This window comes from Microcaecilia unicolor, chromosome 7, assembly GCF_901765095.1.
Source record: "Microcaecilia unicolor chromosome 7, aMicUni1.1, whole genome shotgun sequence".
NCBI lineage: Eukaryota > Metazoa > Chordata > Amphibia > Gymnophiona > Siphonopidae > Microcaecilia > Microcaecilia unicolor.
In genome coordinates, this window is record NC_044037.1 from 67,479,111 (window position 1) to 67,497,369 (window position 18,259).

The window sequence follows — 18,259 nt, forward strand, 5'->3', positions numbered from 1 at the left end:
GAGCGCCACTTTGGCCCGAAGGTCTTCCCAAGAATATAGTGGTTTATGGAGACGGTGCTTGGAGCGACTGCCTGCTGCGCCTTCGGCTGCCACCTCTGCTTCCTTTGTATACTTACTGGACACAGGGAGGGAGGGGGGTAAATGGGTAGGAAAAGGGGGGATCCTTGGTTTTCTTTTTCTATTTTCCTATCAGTTAAAAGGCAAGTAGAACATCGAATTAGGCTATGTGACAGTGTTTGATGATGCTAAAGTTTATAATGATGCTATGTTAATGTTCCACATTTTATAGCCTGTTAAGAATGTGAATTAGCTTTGTTATTGCTCTACTTGTTAACAAAAAAAAGATTAAAAAAAATAAAAGAAATAAGCTATTGTTGGAGTTGGAAGGGTAGAGGGTGGTGGTGAGGAGGATTGTTATAGCTGCTCGCTGTTATTGTTTTCTATTTGTAATTTATACACAATAGTTGCACAGCATACTGTTCCTTTTTATACTTTAATAAAAAGATTTAAATTAAAATCATTGAGACTTCTGCAGATGAAAACAGAGCCCCTGGGGATGGAGCGGGGATGGGGACAGAACCTGCGGGGATGGGGCAGGGATGGAGATGGAACCCATGGGGACAAACTTTGTCCCCATGTCATTCTCTTTCCACCCATCTTCCCTTCTGACCAACTCATGCCTCATCAATTCCACTTAAATACTGTCCATGCTCATTTACACTCCCAGACTCTCCTTCATTCCCATTCATCTCCAAATTCCCTTGCCCACCCCCACTCTCTACATCGCTTCCTTTCCTACTCATATCCACAGCTTCTTCTTAGTGGCCTCTTTCTCCTTTACCTATGTATCCCCCCATCCCCCAGAAGCAATATTAACATTCAGCTTTTTAACACTGACGTTGTCGCAGTTCTCAGAATTAAATTGGCCCTCTGCACCCTTGCATACACTTCACCTACACTGATGCTGGTAGTCAGTAGCCTGAAACATCCTCTCTCTCTTCTGCCCTTCCAAGCAACTCTGCTCTTCCTCACTTTTATGACTTATTCTCATCTCTGTCTTGCATACTCGGGGTCTGTATCCAACAGCTCCCTCCCTTGGACCTGACGCTGCTGCATGCAGATGAGTATGCTCTGAGTCAGGCATCTGATCCCCACCCCGCTCTTACTTGCATGTTGCTACCCACGTCTCCCTTATCTGTCAGCACCAAACCTTTTCTTTCCAGTTGTACCCTACCTCCCTCCCCTGTTCTCTGAAGAGAAATGCCACCAGCTGCATATCCTATTTCCCTCACTTTGCCAGTAGCCTGCAGCCAGTTCTTCTTTCTTCCCCAGTGTCTGATAGCTTTGCCTTTGGTACGCCTGGGGTCTGCTGCTGGGGATAGATAGCCCACACGCTACAGCTACCCTAAGTGCAGTATCTTCTCCTTTGCTGTAATCCTTTCAGATCTGCTCTTGACTCTCCAATTCTTTCTTACTGCCTTTTTGTTTTTTCTAAGAAAAACAAAATTATGAGGGCAACAAAGAACCCATTTCTGATGCATACAGAAAACATAGTTTTAAAAGCACATGATGCATGCATGTTCTTTACAAAGTATGTACTGATTTATTTAGCCAAACAGATGATACTCAGAAATAAATTAGCAAGTGAAATGATTGACATGAAGAGAGGTTCCTGAATACTAACTTCTGAGGATGCGTGCAGACAGGCAGGAGTGAGAAAATAACCAAAATGTACAAATCCATAGAGAAATTCCGTCCTACCTTAGTTGAGGAAGTACAGGAAGTTTCCCAGGTAAATGGCAGCTGAGTACCTGAGAACAGTTAGAGCCCACGGCATTGTAACATCAAGTTATTTAAGCAGACCAGGTGGGCCATGTGGTTCTTATCCGATACCATATTTTCTGTTTGAGATAGCTTTTCCCATTTGTGTTCATTTTGATAAATATTGGTAAATAAATTGGGTAATACTGTTCCTCTCTGGAGCTTGGAATTCCTGACCTTTGTGCTCTCAAAGAGGGAAGACTTATTTCTTTGCCTCTTTTTCTAGGTGGACACCAATAAAATTGTTCACATTCACTCTGTCATTATCTTGCGCCGCTCTGATAAGAGGAAGGATCGAGTGGAAATCTCTCCAGAGCAGCTTTCTGCAGCTTCCACGGAAGCAGAGATATCCTTTTATGTGGCTGAGTACAAGTGAGGAAGATGTCAGAAACCCTTCTGCACTCTGTGGCTACCAGCTGGATATAACTCTTTCAGTGTGGGCTGAACTGAGCGGTTAGACTGGAATGAGCTGATCGATCTATTTCTGCTATGATCTGATCTGTTGCTATTCAGACTGGGAGCGTCCGTCAGAATGTGTTGATCTGACCTATGTTTGAGTTGAAGCTTTTGAGAAAATGATTTGCATTATAGTGAATGAATGAAATGTTTCCCCCTGAAAAAGTTGTGTGCAAGATGCTGCTTCCTTGATAGCTTACCTTTTTATAGAACATCCCCTCCCCTCCTGTCGCAGCTGGTTTCCGTTGAAAAATCTGTCATGATAAGCTGTTCAGGAGCAGGTTCATCATATGTCAAGTCCACTGCTATGGAAGATGCCCAGGATGTGAAAAAGAAGACTGTTGGCCTGCCAAAAAAACCTGCCTTTGCTCAACTACTTGTTTGTTTTTCTTTTAATGGAATGACTCTCTGTTTTGTTCTGGTGTTTGAGGGCCCAATGCACAAAGCTTACCATGCTTGGAATGTTTGCTTTAGACCGGTTGTAGCCTGTCTAAAGCAAACATTTTTTACCATGTAATGCACAAAGGAGTTTTGAGTCCCTTTAACTGTTCCTTGTAGCAGCTACCGAAAACCCTATAGAAATGCATTGCAACAAGCTCATTTAGTATTAAAATGAGCATTCCGAATAATGCACAGACATAAGTACCTACCTTTAAAGTGAAAAAAATGTTATGGCAGGTCTGGACCTGTCCTTGTGGGGAGCAGTCTGCTTGCACTGTATAGTGCAATCAGACTGCTCCCCATGGTAGTCGTTCTCCTCCTCCCCCATAAGATCCTTTACAAACTTCCCTTGTAGTCCAATGGAGTTTTTTTTTCCTTATATGGTGCTTAGCCCCTCCCAATGCATTCTGGGATGCACTGGACTTAGGCTTGGGCACTGCTATTTTGAGAAGGCGGGGTCCAGAGGGAGGAGGCGTTGCTTCTGCCCTCCTGCCTCCAACAGAGGGAGGGGAGGGTGGTCACTAGACCACCAGGATGACTTTTGCTTGGGAAGGACCGGGAGGGGGTACGGCATGCACTGGACCACCAGAGATTTTTTTGCTTGGGGGAGAGAGGTCAAGAGGGGATGCCGGGGTCCACTGAACTACCATAGATTTTTTTTTTTTTTTTGCTTGAAGAGGCGGGAGGAATGGGGTCCACAGTACCACCAGGGGTTTTCTGGAAGGGAAGAGGGAGTCACTAGATCACCATGGAGTTTTTGAGTTGTGCGAAGGAGAGGTGGAGGCTCGACAGGGGGGGGGGGGGGTCTACTGGATCCCTCTCAAGCCCCCCCACCCCCACGCAATTAAAAGTTTCTGTTGGCTGCTGTCAATTACAGTTGACAGCTTGTGCATCGGTTGCTGTTTGCAACTCGAAGAGGGATCCATGCATCTCATTTGCATGCCTCGTCCTTTGTGCATCGGTCGCTGCTTGTGACTCATTAATTTCTTGTAGGGCTGCCATTTTTAACGGGGCACTTTGTGCATTGAGAGACAGACTTTCAGGACTGATAAAGTTGTTGTTTCAGGCAAAATGTACCAAATAAGAATGGAGGAAGCTGATTTTATTTTGTGAATGTATCATCTGATTTTGAAAAGGTTGTAGGTTCTTGACTTGCACACAGGCTAGCAGAGACGACAGGACGTCCCATGAGGGTTGTGGGCTGGTATCACTCGCACCCCCACATAACTGTTTGGCCATCTCATGTTGGTAAGTTCCAGTATAACGTGAACAAAGCTGTCAACTTGAAAAAATAAATGTAAAATTAGACAGTTACTGGTTGGTCACTTTTTTTTTTCTGTATTTTTAGAAAATTAAATACAGTAAAGGAAAATACACCTAACTTCTAGAAGGTGACTACATTTTAGTTTCAGCACCAAAACCAGCCCAAAATTCAGATTTGGCCATGTTTCAGTTTAAGCCGAAAAGCCGTTGTATTTTCGGCTGAAACTGACCTCTTCCCCCTCTCTCTCATCACCTTTTTGCCCTTCCCTGGTCTGCCTTAGAAGCCCTGGTGGTCTAGTGGCTTAGATGGGGCAGGAGCAATCTCGGAGGTCCTGGCAGCCATTTTGAGATCAGAGCTAGCCTGGACAGGAGTGACTAGAGATACTCCTGCCCTGACTAATTATCCACTAGACCACCAGGGCTTCTAAGGTAGACCAGGGGAAGGCAGCGTTTTTAATTCAGTGGGGTGAGGGGGGGAGCGTGTGATACTGGTTTCGGCTGAAACTGTGCAGCAAATTTCAACCACAGATTTGGTTTCACTTGAAACCAAAAAACCCAGTTTTGGTCGTTCTCTGCCATCTTACCCAACCAAATTGTGTGCTAAAGGCCGACTGAATTTTGGTTTCGGATTCTGTACCTAAACGGACCAAAAATCTGGGTTTGGGCTTAGGCTGAAAATGCCTGTGCATTTTTGGCTGAAACTGAAATTCGGCCTCCTGTTCCCCCCTCCCCGACACCAGTAGGCCCTCCCCAAGCCTACCTTAGGAAGCTTGGTGGTCTAGTGGCCACTTCAGGGGCTGCTCCAATGGAAATGACTGCCACGAGAAGTCCTGGCAGTAATTTTGAGGTAGGAACCGGCATGGACAGAGAACTCACTCCTGCCTGTGCTAGTGCCAGTCCTCAGCAGCCATTTCCATTGGAGCAGTGGCATGGGGCAGGGAAAAGTGTAGTTCATTCCTGTCCCTGATGAGACCACTAGACCACCAGGGCTTCCTAAGATAGCCCCATGGAGGTTCTTCTGTTGTCTGGTAGGGGGGAGGGGGACTGAGGGTAATTGTGGGGTGGCTGCTGGTGCCAGGGGGTGGGGTTGGCTTTTTTGGTCGATTGGCTGTGGGTGGGGGACATTTTTGTTTGCAGTTTTGGTTTCTACCGAAACCAAACCACCAATTTCGGTTGCAGATTCGTTTTTGACAGAAACCAAAAATTTTGGGTTTGATTGGGCTTGTATGCATCAAATAAATTGATGCTGTAAAATACATAGGGCTCCTTTTTACTAAAGTGGTAAATTTGGGGGGGGGGGGGGGGTTGTACATTTTACAGTGCTTTAACTGCAAAACTTTATGCTCGGTAAATTCTGAGACTATATGGTAATTGTTGGGGGTGTTCAGGATATCCTCTGGACTTACCCCACAGAAAAATTATTTACCTCACATTATGGTTAGTTGCTATTAGCATAGCTGCACTAATTATGGACAGCATGCGGTAAGTACCATATGCTAACTGCAGTGTATGGTCTGTGCCAACTGCAGTGTGTAGTCTGAGCCTATTCTCTGCCCATAGCCTTCTCCCCCCTCCCCCAGTTCCTGCCCCCTTGCATGGCAATGCAATTAACATATAAATTACCACATGCTGTTATGTCAAAACAGTAACAGATACCACACTTTGTGCATTAACTTCTGCTAATTAGTGTGTTAGCTTAACATACTTTAATAAAAGGGCCCCATAATACATTGATATTCACAGATTTTAAAACAGTAAATACATTAAGAAAAAAAATAAAATTTCAGAGATAGACCTTTCAGAGCTGGCTCTGGCTTACTGAAAGGGCTACTGTGTCATATGGGAGTTTCAAGTTTCATATCCAGTCAGAATATCTTGTGCCAGGTAGTGATTTTAAATGAGCTGGGTTCTACCAGCCTGTTTTGGTGCAGGTAAGAGAATTTTCTCTTCCCTGAGCTTATGTCCCAAATTTGTTTTTCTGTGATGTTGTTTTTGTTTTGTTTTGATTGACCTGTGGTTAGTAGCTTTAGACTTGGTTGAACTAAAAGTGCTTCATGTTTCTGTTGCTTTTTTTTTTTTTTTTTAGATGTTCGCACCCAGGCTATGTACCAGATGATGGACCAGGGTTTTGTGGGGCTCATATTCTCCTGTTTCATCGAGGACAAAAATACAAAGGTAAGTATACTAAAGTATCATTTGTGATATCAGTATACTCCTGTGGGGGCATTTTTTGAGCATGATTATTTGACCTCACTCTACCATAATTCCTGGTAATGGACAACCCTTCTCCAGGAATGATCAAGATCAGCAGCAGGCAGGCTTTAACAGGTCTTGTTGGCCAGGCCTTAAATCAACATTTTGCTTTGTCTTGTTTTTCCAATTTTCAAACACTTGGCTGTTATTCTTTGAAAGAAATGAATGGGATGGTAACAGGAGGCCTCCCCGGGTTGCTTTTGAGGGAGCAGAAGTGTAATGGAGATAGACACTGCAGCACCTAGATTTCTTGTATTAATACACTGGTAACAACTCATTGGTTTTCCGTTTGTATTGGAGGATGTTTAGGAAGGAACCAGCTTGCATTGTTATGAATATATCCAGAATTGTCACTTTTGGTGCTTTATAAACACAAAAATTTTCTTTATATAATATACGCAGGCTTCAAAATTTCGGTGTTCTGTTCTAGCTTTGACCACAAGGGGGCATACTCATACAATACATCAGTGATGGCGAACCTTTCAGAGACCGGGTGCCCAAACAGCAACCCAAAATCTAATTATTTATTGCAAAGTGCCATTCCCCCTCCCTCCTCCCTCCCAGTTCCAGGGGTAACAAAGGAGAGAATGTGTATATATCTGTGAGACAGTATTAAGGGAGGGTGGAAGAGAGACAATAAATAAGCCTACCCACCCCCACCCTCAACTTCCACTGCCAATTAAACTTCTAACTAATCTATAAAGAATTTCACGGTGACAAAAAACTCCAAAGTTTGGGGATATTACCTGGGCTCTGTCTGCTCTGCTCCTCCAATTGCAAGTCGCGGAGCGGCGGCTGCACTGAAGACCAGTGGGCGGGCGCACTGACGTGCTGGCGCAGGGTGAGGAAGATGCGACGCCGTGACGTTTAGTCCAGATGGGCTGGACTGGAGACGGAGCAAACGTCCTTGGGCGGGACTCGGGAGAGAGGAGCCTTACAGTGGGAGGAGACGAAGCAGTGAGCGAGGCAGCGAACGCGGCGTAAGTGGAAGGTGCGTGCCGGTGACACCCCCCTACTGGCTGCCGAGCCAAACAGCCAATGGGATGGCTGCCTGGGCTGCGGTGCTGCGATTGCTTGTTTTTTTTTCTTTTTCTTTTTGTAGCGGCCACGAAGGATGAAGGGAAAGTGGCTGGGCGCGCGTGCCAACAGAGAGGGCTCTGCGTGCCCTCTCTGGCACACGTGCCATAGGTTCGCCATCACTGCAATACATGTTCTCTGCAAAAGAAAAGGCAAAGCACTAAGGAGGTGGAGTTCCAGCTGAATTTTCAACTTGTTACTGTAGCTAGGCTTAGTATATGTACCTAAGTTCTTTAATATTGTTGCAAACATGAGTGTGACTTACTGTTTTAATATTCATTTGGGCAGAGTCCCAGTTTTGAATTTTTCTATATATGGGCAGTTAATCTAACTGCTTGAATTCTTATCACCCATGAGTTGTAAAAATGGATGGAATTCATAAGCAAATATAAACTTACAGTGGTGCCGTAGAATAAATGTCCCTCATACTAGGAGCAGTTAAGAAGCTTCTGTTAGAATATCATTACTTGGGGTTAGAGAATGAGACCACAAAGCAGGGGCGTAGCCAGACCTTGCCAGGAGGGGGGGCCAGAGCCCGAGATGGGGGGGCACTGTTAAGCCGCCTCCCCCCCTCCGGCAACCCCCTTCCCCCGCTCGATCGCGCCGACACTTAAACTCCCCCCCCCTCCCGCCACCAACCCTCCCCCACCATCGCCGCCAGCCCCGCTACCGCATGATTTACCTTGATTGCTGGCGGGGATGCCCAAACCCCGCCAGCCAAGAGTGTTCTTCAGCGCTGGAGTTAGTAAACTCCGGCGCCTTCATTCAAGAAAGTTCGTCTGAAGGATCAGCTGGTTTTGACGCCTTACGTCCTGCACCGTGCATGTAGCCCCGTGCAGGACGTAAATGCGTCAAAACCAGCTGATCCTTCAGACGAACTTCCTTGAATGAAGGCGCCGGAGTTTACTAACTCCAGCGCTGAAGAACACTCTTGGCTGGCGGGGTTTGGGCATCCCCGCCAGCAATCAAGGTAAATCATGCGGTAGCGGCGATGGTGGGGGAGGGTTGGTGGCGGGAGGGGGGTCGTCGGCAGGGGGCCAGGGGCGAATCTGCGGGGGCCCGGGCCCCCTCAGGCCCCACGTAGCTACGCCACTGCCACAAAGCATTTCAAACGCTGATAAATGGGGCTTAGCAGGTTTCAGGTGCTGTGTCCTGCATACAAAGACCATTCTCAAGAAGTGGCCTGACTTAGTTTTACTGGTTTTCTTTCAGACAGGCCGGATTCTCTACACATGTTTCCAATCTGTACAAGCACAGAAGGGCTCAGAGTAAGTATGAAGGATTTCTTGTCTTCACTTTGTGGAAGATATAAGAGGTACTCTGTGAGTTTGGATGATACTTCCCAGGAGTCTGAGTATTTTATTTGACCTGTTTATTATTGTGTGCTTATTTATTGTCAAACTTATAGGGGATTTCTAAGGTAGAAATATTTAAGTTGGGCCAGCCTGCTGGCTCAATCCCATAGCATTGCCTTGCTGAGGACCTGGGATTGATTTCCTATGCCAGGCTTTGGTGGAAGATACTACAGAGGCATTACCCCAAAGGTATAATGCCTCAGCAGTTGCTCAACAGTGACACCTAGCAGTCATTCTCAAGGACTGCAGTTACGTGGCCTCAAGGGAGTTAAGTATGAGGATCATTGCCACAAAAGCTGTTCTAATTAAGGGAATTGGATATAAAACAGAAATACCTCAGGTAGTTTCAAATGAAGGATCATGTAGCAACTTTCCCAGCTCTCGTCTACCTGAGCTGGAAGTATAAAGGAGGATGAGAAAACTACTTGGCCCCCATGTATAATGTGTGCACGCATACTGGGTGGGTGAGGGGCTGCTGTCAAAAATACCAGGAACAAAAAACAGGTCATGTACTTGCTGCCCCCAAGCTCTGAGTGTCACCATGTGTTAGTCATGTTCAAGATATGTGCTGTTTGTTCTCTGAACAGCTAAAAGTAAGGGGTACGGTTAAAGTACGTGGAGACTATATTTTTACCTACACAGAAGGTTGACTATTCAGAAAAAGCAACATTTGTTTATAAGCTGTATCTCTAAAAAAAAAAAAAAATAATAACTCAAAGCAGTTTATAATTGGACAACCAAAATGCTATTGGGTTATACTAAAATCTAATTGTATTACATTCAGTAGTAAAATTGCACACAATAAGAGAGACACCATATGTAGTAAATGATCTAAAACCGTTCTATAATCACAGTAGAACGTTTGGTTGTATTTGCCTTTAATTGCTGTTTTTAATGGACAATTTTAGGTGGGACACAGAGGAGAGCATAAATAATCAGAAAGGCCATGTAAATGTGTTTTGCACATGATATATACACAACAGCTTCTTATATATGATGTGAGTTTCATCATGTTCCAATAGTTACTGTCCCAAGCCACAATTTTGATAGAAAATGCCATTTGGTCTCAAAATTGTTTTATGTAGCCCAGTTTATTTAATGTCAAAAAGAGATAAAACATTCTCTATTAGGATAGTAGGATGGACAGACATCACAACTGACTCTTTTTTTTGTGTGTGTGTGTGTGTATTAAACTAGATGCTAAAGGGCCCTTTTGCTAGGCTGTTCTAAGAAATAGGCTTAGTGCATCCTTATGCAGGATTTCCCCTTGTGCTAAGCCCATTTTTAGCACAGCTGTCAAAAGGGCCTTTTTTGTATTTCTTGAATATATGGCCATGTTCTATGTAAGCATTAGCGTGCAGCCATTGGAAACAAATCCTGCTGGAGCACTTATTGCCTCCTATTTAGGAAGTTGTAAGGACTGTTGTGTTCTGGATCACTAACTGATTAGTGTATCCATGCCCATTCTCTCCTCTGACACACCCTCTCCAAAAAATAAATAAATAAATAAAATGCGCTTAGCTTGCACAGATGGCAAAACAAATGCAGAATGCTTTACCACATCCTGTTAGGCTGTTTTTCCTGTGTTACGAGTCCCTGTTCTGAAGGAAAGGGGGAGGAGGGATTTAATATATTGCCTTTCTGTGGTACTGTCAGAGTTGTTTACATATTATATACAGGTACTTTCTCTGTCCCTAGTGGGCTCAAATCTAAGGCTTTTTTGTACTTGGGGCAATGGAGGGTTTAGTGACTTGATCAGGGTCACAAGAAGCTGCAGTGGGGGTTGAACTCAGTTCCCCTGGGTTTCAGGCCGCTGCACTAACCATTACGCTACTCCTCCACTCAGATGTGTATTAGCAACTAACACAGTTTAGTAAAAAAGCCTCTAAGTTAGTAGATGACAGGATTTTTCAGTATGAAAGACTTGCTTATAAGGTCTTTATGGCTTTATCTACTATGTTTTATTCTATATTTATGTCCTACCAAAATTCATTTTGTGGCTTCAGAAGGGAGTTTTTTTTATAGGTTATACAGGTTATAGTGTTATGATGCCTGCAACATGTTTCTCGCTGTTAATACAGTTCTTAATAGAATATAATGTGATTACCAGGTTTGAGAGAATTGAGATTCCTATTCATGTAGTTCCCCATGACACCATTGGGAAAGTGTGCCTGGAATCGGCTGTGGAACTTCCCAAGATCTTGTGCCAGGAAGAACAAGATGCATATAGAAGAATCCACAGGTAGGGATGTTGACAGGTGGATTCCATGCAAACCCATAATTTAGAAGAAATAATCTGAGTCTGAACTGGGGAACAATTTAGCAGAATTGATCATGTTTTTGTAAATGTTTGGGATTTCCAGGAGCATTTTCGATATGTCGTCTAAATTCAATTTTGGATGTTTTGTGGAAAACATCCAAAAATCCAGTAGTGAACATGGCCATTTTCAAACCAGAAAGTCCAACTTTTTGTTTTGAAAATGGCCGTTTGCTAGATATTTTTGTGTTCAATGCGTCTATTTTTTAGGGTTCCAAGGGAATCCACAAAAACAAGCCATTCAGATGGGGGGGGGGGGGGGGGGGGGCAGCATTCCTACTATATTGGCCACGCAAACATCCCAGCAGAATAGTGAGGCACCCTAGGAGGTCCCAAGTACAAATCTCACTATTACCCCCTTATATTGTATGTGAGCCCTCCAAAACCTACTTGACCGTATACCACTGCAATAGTGCTTATGTCTGCAGGTGTGAACTGTAGGTACATTAGGTTTTTGGTGCGTTTTGGAGGGCTCACACTTTACAGCACAAGTGTACCAGTTAGAATGGGATATGGGCCTGTGTTCCTCTCTGTACTGTGCACTGCACTGACCACTAGGCTACTCCAGGGAACTGCTTGCTGCTCTAATAGGACTGAACATAACATCTAAAGCATCATAGAGGTTGATATATGCTGCTTCTTTCACATTCCTTGGGGGAGTGGAGTCAGTGACCACTGGGGAAGGGAGTATGGGGGAGTCATGCTTTAATCTGTCCAGTGGTCATCTGGTCATTTAGGGCACCTTTTTGTGACTGTCATGATTGAAACAGGTCTAGATCTAGCCTGAATGTTTCTTTGTTCCATTATGTCAGAAAAACATCCAAGTTTTGGGAATGCCCAAATCTTGTGATTTGGATACACTGCAGAGAAAAAGTCTCAAATCTGAGTTTTGAAAATCGCAATGTCCAAATGCCACTTTATACCATTTTTAGACATTTTTCTCTTTTGAAAATGAGTCCCCAAATCTGCTTCATCTTCTGGTTCTTTTCTTTTAATTAGAACAATTTAATAAAGTGGCACATTTCCACTGTTTATAATGGCATCAAATTTACTTAATAAGCACTATGAATTTTGACTGCTGGCTACTACTACCGTAATTTTTTATATTTATTTATTTGTAACATTTGTATCCCGCATTTTCCCACATATTAGCAGGCTCAATGTGGCTTACAAAATACCGTAATGGTGAACGCTAAGTACGGTAGGTATTAAACAAAAAATGGACAATCTAACCAGCTTTCGCAAATCTTTGAAGACACATCTCTTCAACAAAGCCTACTAAGGACATCCTTACTAAATCATTCCTCAAACTACTCAGATGCATCAAAACACCTCTCACAACACCTTACCTAGCATCTAAATTACCTACCTTAGCTTATTATCGACTGTATCTAAGATCATGTAATGACTGCATCATAACAACACTCTGTAAGGCACATTGAGCCTGCAAAAAGGTGGGATAATGTGGGGTACAAATGCAATAAATAAATAAAATTAGAAAAAGTGTCAGGTAAGGTAGGGGTAAATGGGTACAATAAGGGACAAGGAAATAAATGTCCATTGCAATGTATGTATAGATGCATAGTAGAGTTGAGGCATTTAAGTAGAATCAGTAGGGTAGTCCTTGCAAAACAGGTCTAAAGTTCGCTTGAAGTTTTGATGGTCGTGCATCATTTTCACACTCTTTGGTAATGCATTCCACATTTGCATACTTAAGTAAGAAAAGTTGGATGCTTAGGTTGATTTGTATCTGAGTCCAATGCAGCTTGGATAGTGAAGGTTCAGATAAGTACGTGATGAACTGATTCTGTTTCTGGCTGGAAGATCTATTAAATCAATCATATATCCTGGGGCTTCACCGTAGATTATCTTGTGGACCAGAGAGCAAATTTTGAAATAATGTGGTCCTTGACAGGGAGCCAGTGTAGTTTCAATCAAAGAGGTTTAGCGCTATCAAATCTTTTTTTTGTTGAATATCAGTCTGGCAGCTGTGTTTTGGGCTGTCTGGATTTTTTTCATAAACTGTATTTACAACCCGCATTGCAATAATCTGTGTGGCTCAATACCATTGATTGTGTCAAGTTGAAAGAATCCTGCCATTTCATTTGACTAAACCATTTCTAACAAACCCAATAATTAAAGTGTGATTGTTCACTCATGGTCTGTTTTCTGCATTAATCCATGAAGCAGGAAACATCAATAGCTTTCTAATAGTGCATGGAGGGAAGAGAGAATAAATAATTAAACTGAAGTCTTTTTTTTTTTTTTTTTTGTTCTGAAAACATTTGGCATGGATTCCATGTCTGGCTCACATTTGTGTAGGTGCTTTGCTATTCTTAGTTTTGAGTGACCATTCTTATTTCTTTTTCAGCCTTACCCACCTGGACTCTATAACCAAAATTCATAATGGCTCAGGTAAGACTCCTCTGCAGAGAGGATGGGTGGTGGATGCTGAATGAGTGTGAGGTGGGAATTGCTTTTGGACAAGTTTAACTTACTCCTAGTAAAAGCAAATGTAGCTTACTGGTTTTGACAAAGTGGGAACCAAGCAGACATTAGCAGGGGCACAAAGCTGTTTTTCAGATACCCAGCAATGGAAGTATTATGTCTATGTTATGATTGCTTTCTTCGATTAGAAGGAGGTGCCTTCTGAAACTCTTTGGATCTAGCACAATAAGCACACCTGTAGTCCCCTATCTTGTAGGATAACACTGCAATTTCCCCCCAGTGTGATATGTTAATGTGGAACTGATTCACTTTTTGCGATCTAATCAAAAATGCATTTTCTTCTGCAAAATGTCTCAAAAAATTCTGTGACTGCCTCCCTTCCCCCATATTTTCTCAATTAGTTTAGCCTGTTTTGTTTTTATTTTTGTATGTATGTGATAGGTGGGGTTAGCTTATTTTGTTTGTTTTAGGGGGAAAATAAGGGGGGTTTCAGTTAATGGGCTTTTTCTCCCAGGTTGATGGCACAAAGGAGGGGAAATTGTGCATTGGAATAGCCTGGCACAGATACTGTGAGAAGGATTTCTGTAGGAAAACTGCATATGTGCATTGGAATAGCCTGGCACAGATACTGTGAGAAGGATTTCTGTAGGAAAACTGCATAATAGTTCCACATTTCACTCTGTTCCATGCTGTGTGGTTCTTGAATATGCAGAACTAAAAATAAGGAGGAACAGCTTAAACTGATACAAGTTGGCAAACTTTTTCCTGATGCCTCATTTTCCAGATTCAACATATTTGATGACAGATATCTTCAGGTTTGGTACTACAACAAAATGTGTCTCTGGTTTGCTAACAGTTATTCTTCAGGGCTTGCTTGTGAGATCTTGCTTTTCTGCAAGTAACAGATCACATTTTCTAAATTTGAGGCATGAACTCTCTTCTTGTGTGTGAAATGTTGCTTTTTGGATTTTTCAGTGTTTACGAAGAACCTATGTAGCCAAATGTCCGCTATCAGTGGTCCCCTTTTGCAGTGGCTGGAAGACAGGCTAGAACAAAACAAACAACGTGTTCAGGAACTGCAGCAGGAGAAGGAGCAGCTCCTGCAGGAACTGGCAGCCTTGGAGTGAAGATGATTGTAGGGGAAGAATGATGAAAACCCTGTGAACTGTGGCCATGCAGTGTGTTAATCACTTCTGGTGGGAGGATAGACCACCTGGTCTGAGCTGGGTGTACTGAGCAGTCTCTATACATGGGCTTCCAACTTGGATCTGTTCCTACCAAATAGATGCTGCTGTTGTCAGGGGAGGAAGGGTAGGCCATGGGCCAAATTCTGGTTTGAGTTGTTAAGAAAAAGATGGTGATAAGTTTAAAGAAGATTGTTCTTAAGCTAGTAGTTCATTTCTGGAAGCGGGGGACATCTATCAGATGTGATAGAACCACAGTGCCTAGCTAGCGACCTGTGAGCTCATTCTGAGCAGCCAGCCCACTCTGCCTTCTTTTTATATGCTGATACTTAACTATCTCCTCTAAGGTGTCCTAGAAGGCTCCCCTACACAGTTCCACACCTTTTGAAAGACCAGAGCTTTACAAGCCTGGGACTTACAAAGGAAAAGAAAACAGAGCTCCTTGGTATCATATGCAATTGCATGTAACCTCTGTCTTTCCAACACTGCAGCAGTGTACCAGTCTTTTTAGAGACATGATGATGGAATCTGACATTTGCCTTATTCTTTTCATCAGCTGTGGGAGGCTTATATTTGACAGGATTCTCAAATTGTGAGTAGTTCAGCTGTGATGTCGCTGCAGCTATTAACACTGTTGTTGGAACATTTTTCTGATTGGAAAGGGTGGACTAAGGTAACTCAACAGCTATACATTTTAATATCTTTTGTTAGGAACATGTCCTTTAACATCCACGACCCATTCATAGTCCTATAAATTGAGAATGACTGGTAACGCTAAACAATGGTCATCTGTACCAGGAAGATATGGTTCCTGAGTGAGGCAAGGGAATCATTAGATTTCAACCTGTTTGCAATGTGTTACACATAATTTGCATTGTAGGTTCATCTAGAAGTTTATCTTAAATAGGCCAGCATTATGGTGATATACGTAATTCTCAATATTTATTTCTGTTGAAAGTACATTACATTTTCATAAGGATCCTGGTGCTTATAAGCATACTGCCCACGGAGTTAATTCATATTTTCTTGTGATCAGTGATACCTTATTGACTTGCTTTTTCCTGATAAATTAATTAGACTTTTTTGCATTGACAGAAAATGCAAGACATTGTGCAGGTTACGTTTTGCAGACTAATCCCTCATATGATGAGAAGAACAAGTTGAAGAACCTTTTTTATTTATATGTACTGTTAAAAAGTGATTGACTTTCCCAGGATAATTTCATGTTTTGTTTTTTTAAATCTTGGGGAAAAGTTATTTAATTAGAAATGGTCAAGACTTGAAGACCCTAGGAACAGCAGATATGGGATGAAACCTATAATTGCTATGCTCCTTGTCAGGTTCACTTCTGCTCCTTAGTGCCAGTAATGAGCATTTTCTATTTGGAATATGTGGGTTCTTGCATGTGAATGTACATCAGTTGAACCAATAAAGATAAGAAGGTTTAACACTCAATTGTATGTTTAAAAATCATTAAGTGGGCCTGTTGATACAAAAAATCTTCTTTGTAAGCTATACAGAAGTGTTAGAATTTGAAAACAAAACTCTTTGCAGTGGCAATCTCTAGTATGCTCTGGAAGCTGTCAGCATTTGCATGCGTACCAGTTGAGTCAGAAATAAGATTATATACGCAGTCAGTTGGTGTAAGTGTTCAGACTAATATTACAGACCAGCTCTGAGTGAAATATAGTTGAGAGGACATATGTTAGAACTTTGACCATCTCTATTTTTACTTTGAATTAGAATTTTATTTTTTAATCAGACTCTTATCCAAGCTACTCTGTCTTTCTTCATAGTACTATAGAAACTGCAGAGCAGCCAAGGTTCTCATGTTACCTATATTCTGGCTGTTTGAGTCTGGATTTCGTCCCGTTCAGTGCATGGAGTTGTAGTTCTATTTTTCCTAAGATGGAATTCATTTATGCGCTGTGGCAGAAGCAGGACTTGGTTTACCTCTTCAGGTTTACCTGATTCACTTAGCAACTCTATAAAGCAGAGCAGTCTGAGGTCTGCTTCTTCCTTCTCAGAGGGATGCTGATGGACACTCTTCAATTGCTGTGTACAGGTTTGGTGGAGAAAGTTTACCTTTTGTCCAGTAGCAGGCAAGCTGCAACCAGACTGTCAAATACACTTTACTTGGTTGCTCTGTGTGCAAGAGTGGTAAAGGTGGAGCTAAACAGTATTACAGGATAGAGGGAGATCAGTCTGTAACGAAGAAGATCCAGCTGCTAGATTTTTTATTCCTGGGAAGAGCACAGCCTGTGCTACCGCTGCTTGCTTAGGACACAAAAAAGAGGGGTTAGAATTGGGCCTTTTCTGCTGCTAAGCCGGAGAGATGCAATTGGCATACAGCTTCCACTACAAGAGAGAGAAAAAGAGGGAGGCATGGCAGAAGTCGAAGATTTAAAAAGAGGGAGCATTCTTGTTGCAAGACGGTAATAATCAGTAAGTCAGAATATAGTAGCTACAATAACACAAATGGGTGTGGGATTACCAAAGCACACAGCCACAACTCAAAATTAATCCCCACGTATCACTATGAAACTCAAATGTATTTCCAATGAAAAAGGGAAAAAAATCCTCAAAGTATCTCAAACCCAACAAGGTTTGTAGATCTAAATAGATCCTTACTTCATCATAAGCAAAAACCTTCCAGAATAATAAAGTAACATCATTTATAATCACAGTGCTCAAAAAAATGTTTTTAGAAAGTCATTTAACTTACAAATAAATGGAGCACAGAGACGGCATCTGGGAGCAAGGCCGCATTTTGAGACATCCACCAGATGTGCTCCATTTATTTATAAGATAAGTTCCTGTCTAAAAAACAATTTTGAGCACTGTGTCTATAAATGATGTTACGTTATTATTCTGGAAGGTTTTTGCCTATGATGAAGTAAGGATTTTTTTAGATCGATGTAGCTCTACAAACCTTGTTGGGTTTGAGCTACTTGAGGCTTTTTCTTCCTTTTTCATTGGAAATACGTTTGAGTTTCGTAGTGATATGTGGGGATTAATATTGACTAAAACCAAAGTGTGTCTGATGTCCTGATCTGTATTTAATTTTTGAGAAGATGATGAGGATGAGAAAAGTTTCCTACTTCACCATTCCCATATCCTACCATTAGGAGCTGCTGTGCTATTCTGGCTTGACGTATGATCCTACATCTTACACAGAATCTAAGTATGCCGTATGGATGAGCTTCACTCCTTCAGAGATTGCATATGAATGTAGAGAGTAAGTGGCAGTTGGTTAGTGCTACACTTGTTAGCACCTTCCAAAATGTCATCATGAAAGAAGAAAATATTTTTACAGGAGGAGGCTGGAAAAACTGCTAACCTATATATCTTCTGTAGAAATTTTTGTCATCTCTGGTCATGAGGTAGCATTCTGATGTGTATTAGAATTCAGAATGTGTGTGTTAACAGCAGCCTTTGTAGGTCTGCGTAAACTTGAATCTTTTATTGAAGGCCAGTTGAGAGGCATGTTAGAAGCTGATAGTTTTTGCAAGGACTTAAATAATTTTAACTGAACAACCCCCCCCCCCCCCCACCCACACACACACACAAACAAACAGTGCAAATGAAGAAGTCTCTTGAGAATAAAGAGTGCATATGGGCAGTCCAGATGTCAGATCCCTAGA

At 42.4% G+C, this 18,259-nt stretch overlaps 2 protein-coding genes across 2 annotated transcripts in view; one reads left to right on the plus strand and one right to left on the minus strand.

The window, feature by feature from the left end:
- CMC4 (C-X9-C motif containing 4) overlaps positions 1-2,595 on the minus strand; it is a 34,219-nt gene extending 31,624 nt beyond the window's left edge. Inside the window, exon 1 of the mRNA XM_030209394.1 lies at positions 2,478-2,595. The gene's annotated coding sequence lies outside the window, so the exon portion shown is untranslated. The remainder of the gene's footprint in view (positions 1-2,477) is intronic.
- Positions 1-16,070, plus strand: part of BRCC3 (BRCA1/BRCA2-containing complex subunit 3) — a 31,861-nt gene extending 15,791 nt beyond the window's left edge. Inside the window, exons 2-8 of the mRNA XM_030209388.1 lie at positions 2,048-2,167; positions 3,879-3,966; positions 6,068-6,156; positions 8,524-8,579; positions 10,777-10,908; positions 13,355-13,398; positions 14,407-16,070. Coding sequence (XP_030065248.1) covers positions 2,048-2,167; positions 3,879-3,966; positions 6,068-6,156; positions 8,524-8,579; positions 10,777-10,908; positions 13,355-13,398; positions 14,407-14,558 — 681 coding nt within the window. The 3' untranslated portion in view covers positions 14,559-16,070. The remainder of the gene's footprint in view (positions 1-2,047; positions 2,168-3,878; positions 3,967-6,067; positions 6,157-8,523; positions 8,580-10,776; positions 10,909-13,354; positions 13,399-14,406) is intronic.
- Positions 16,071-18,259: the final 2,189 nt, after the last annotated feature.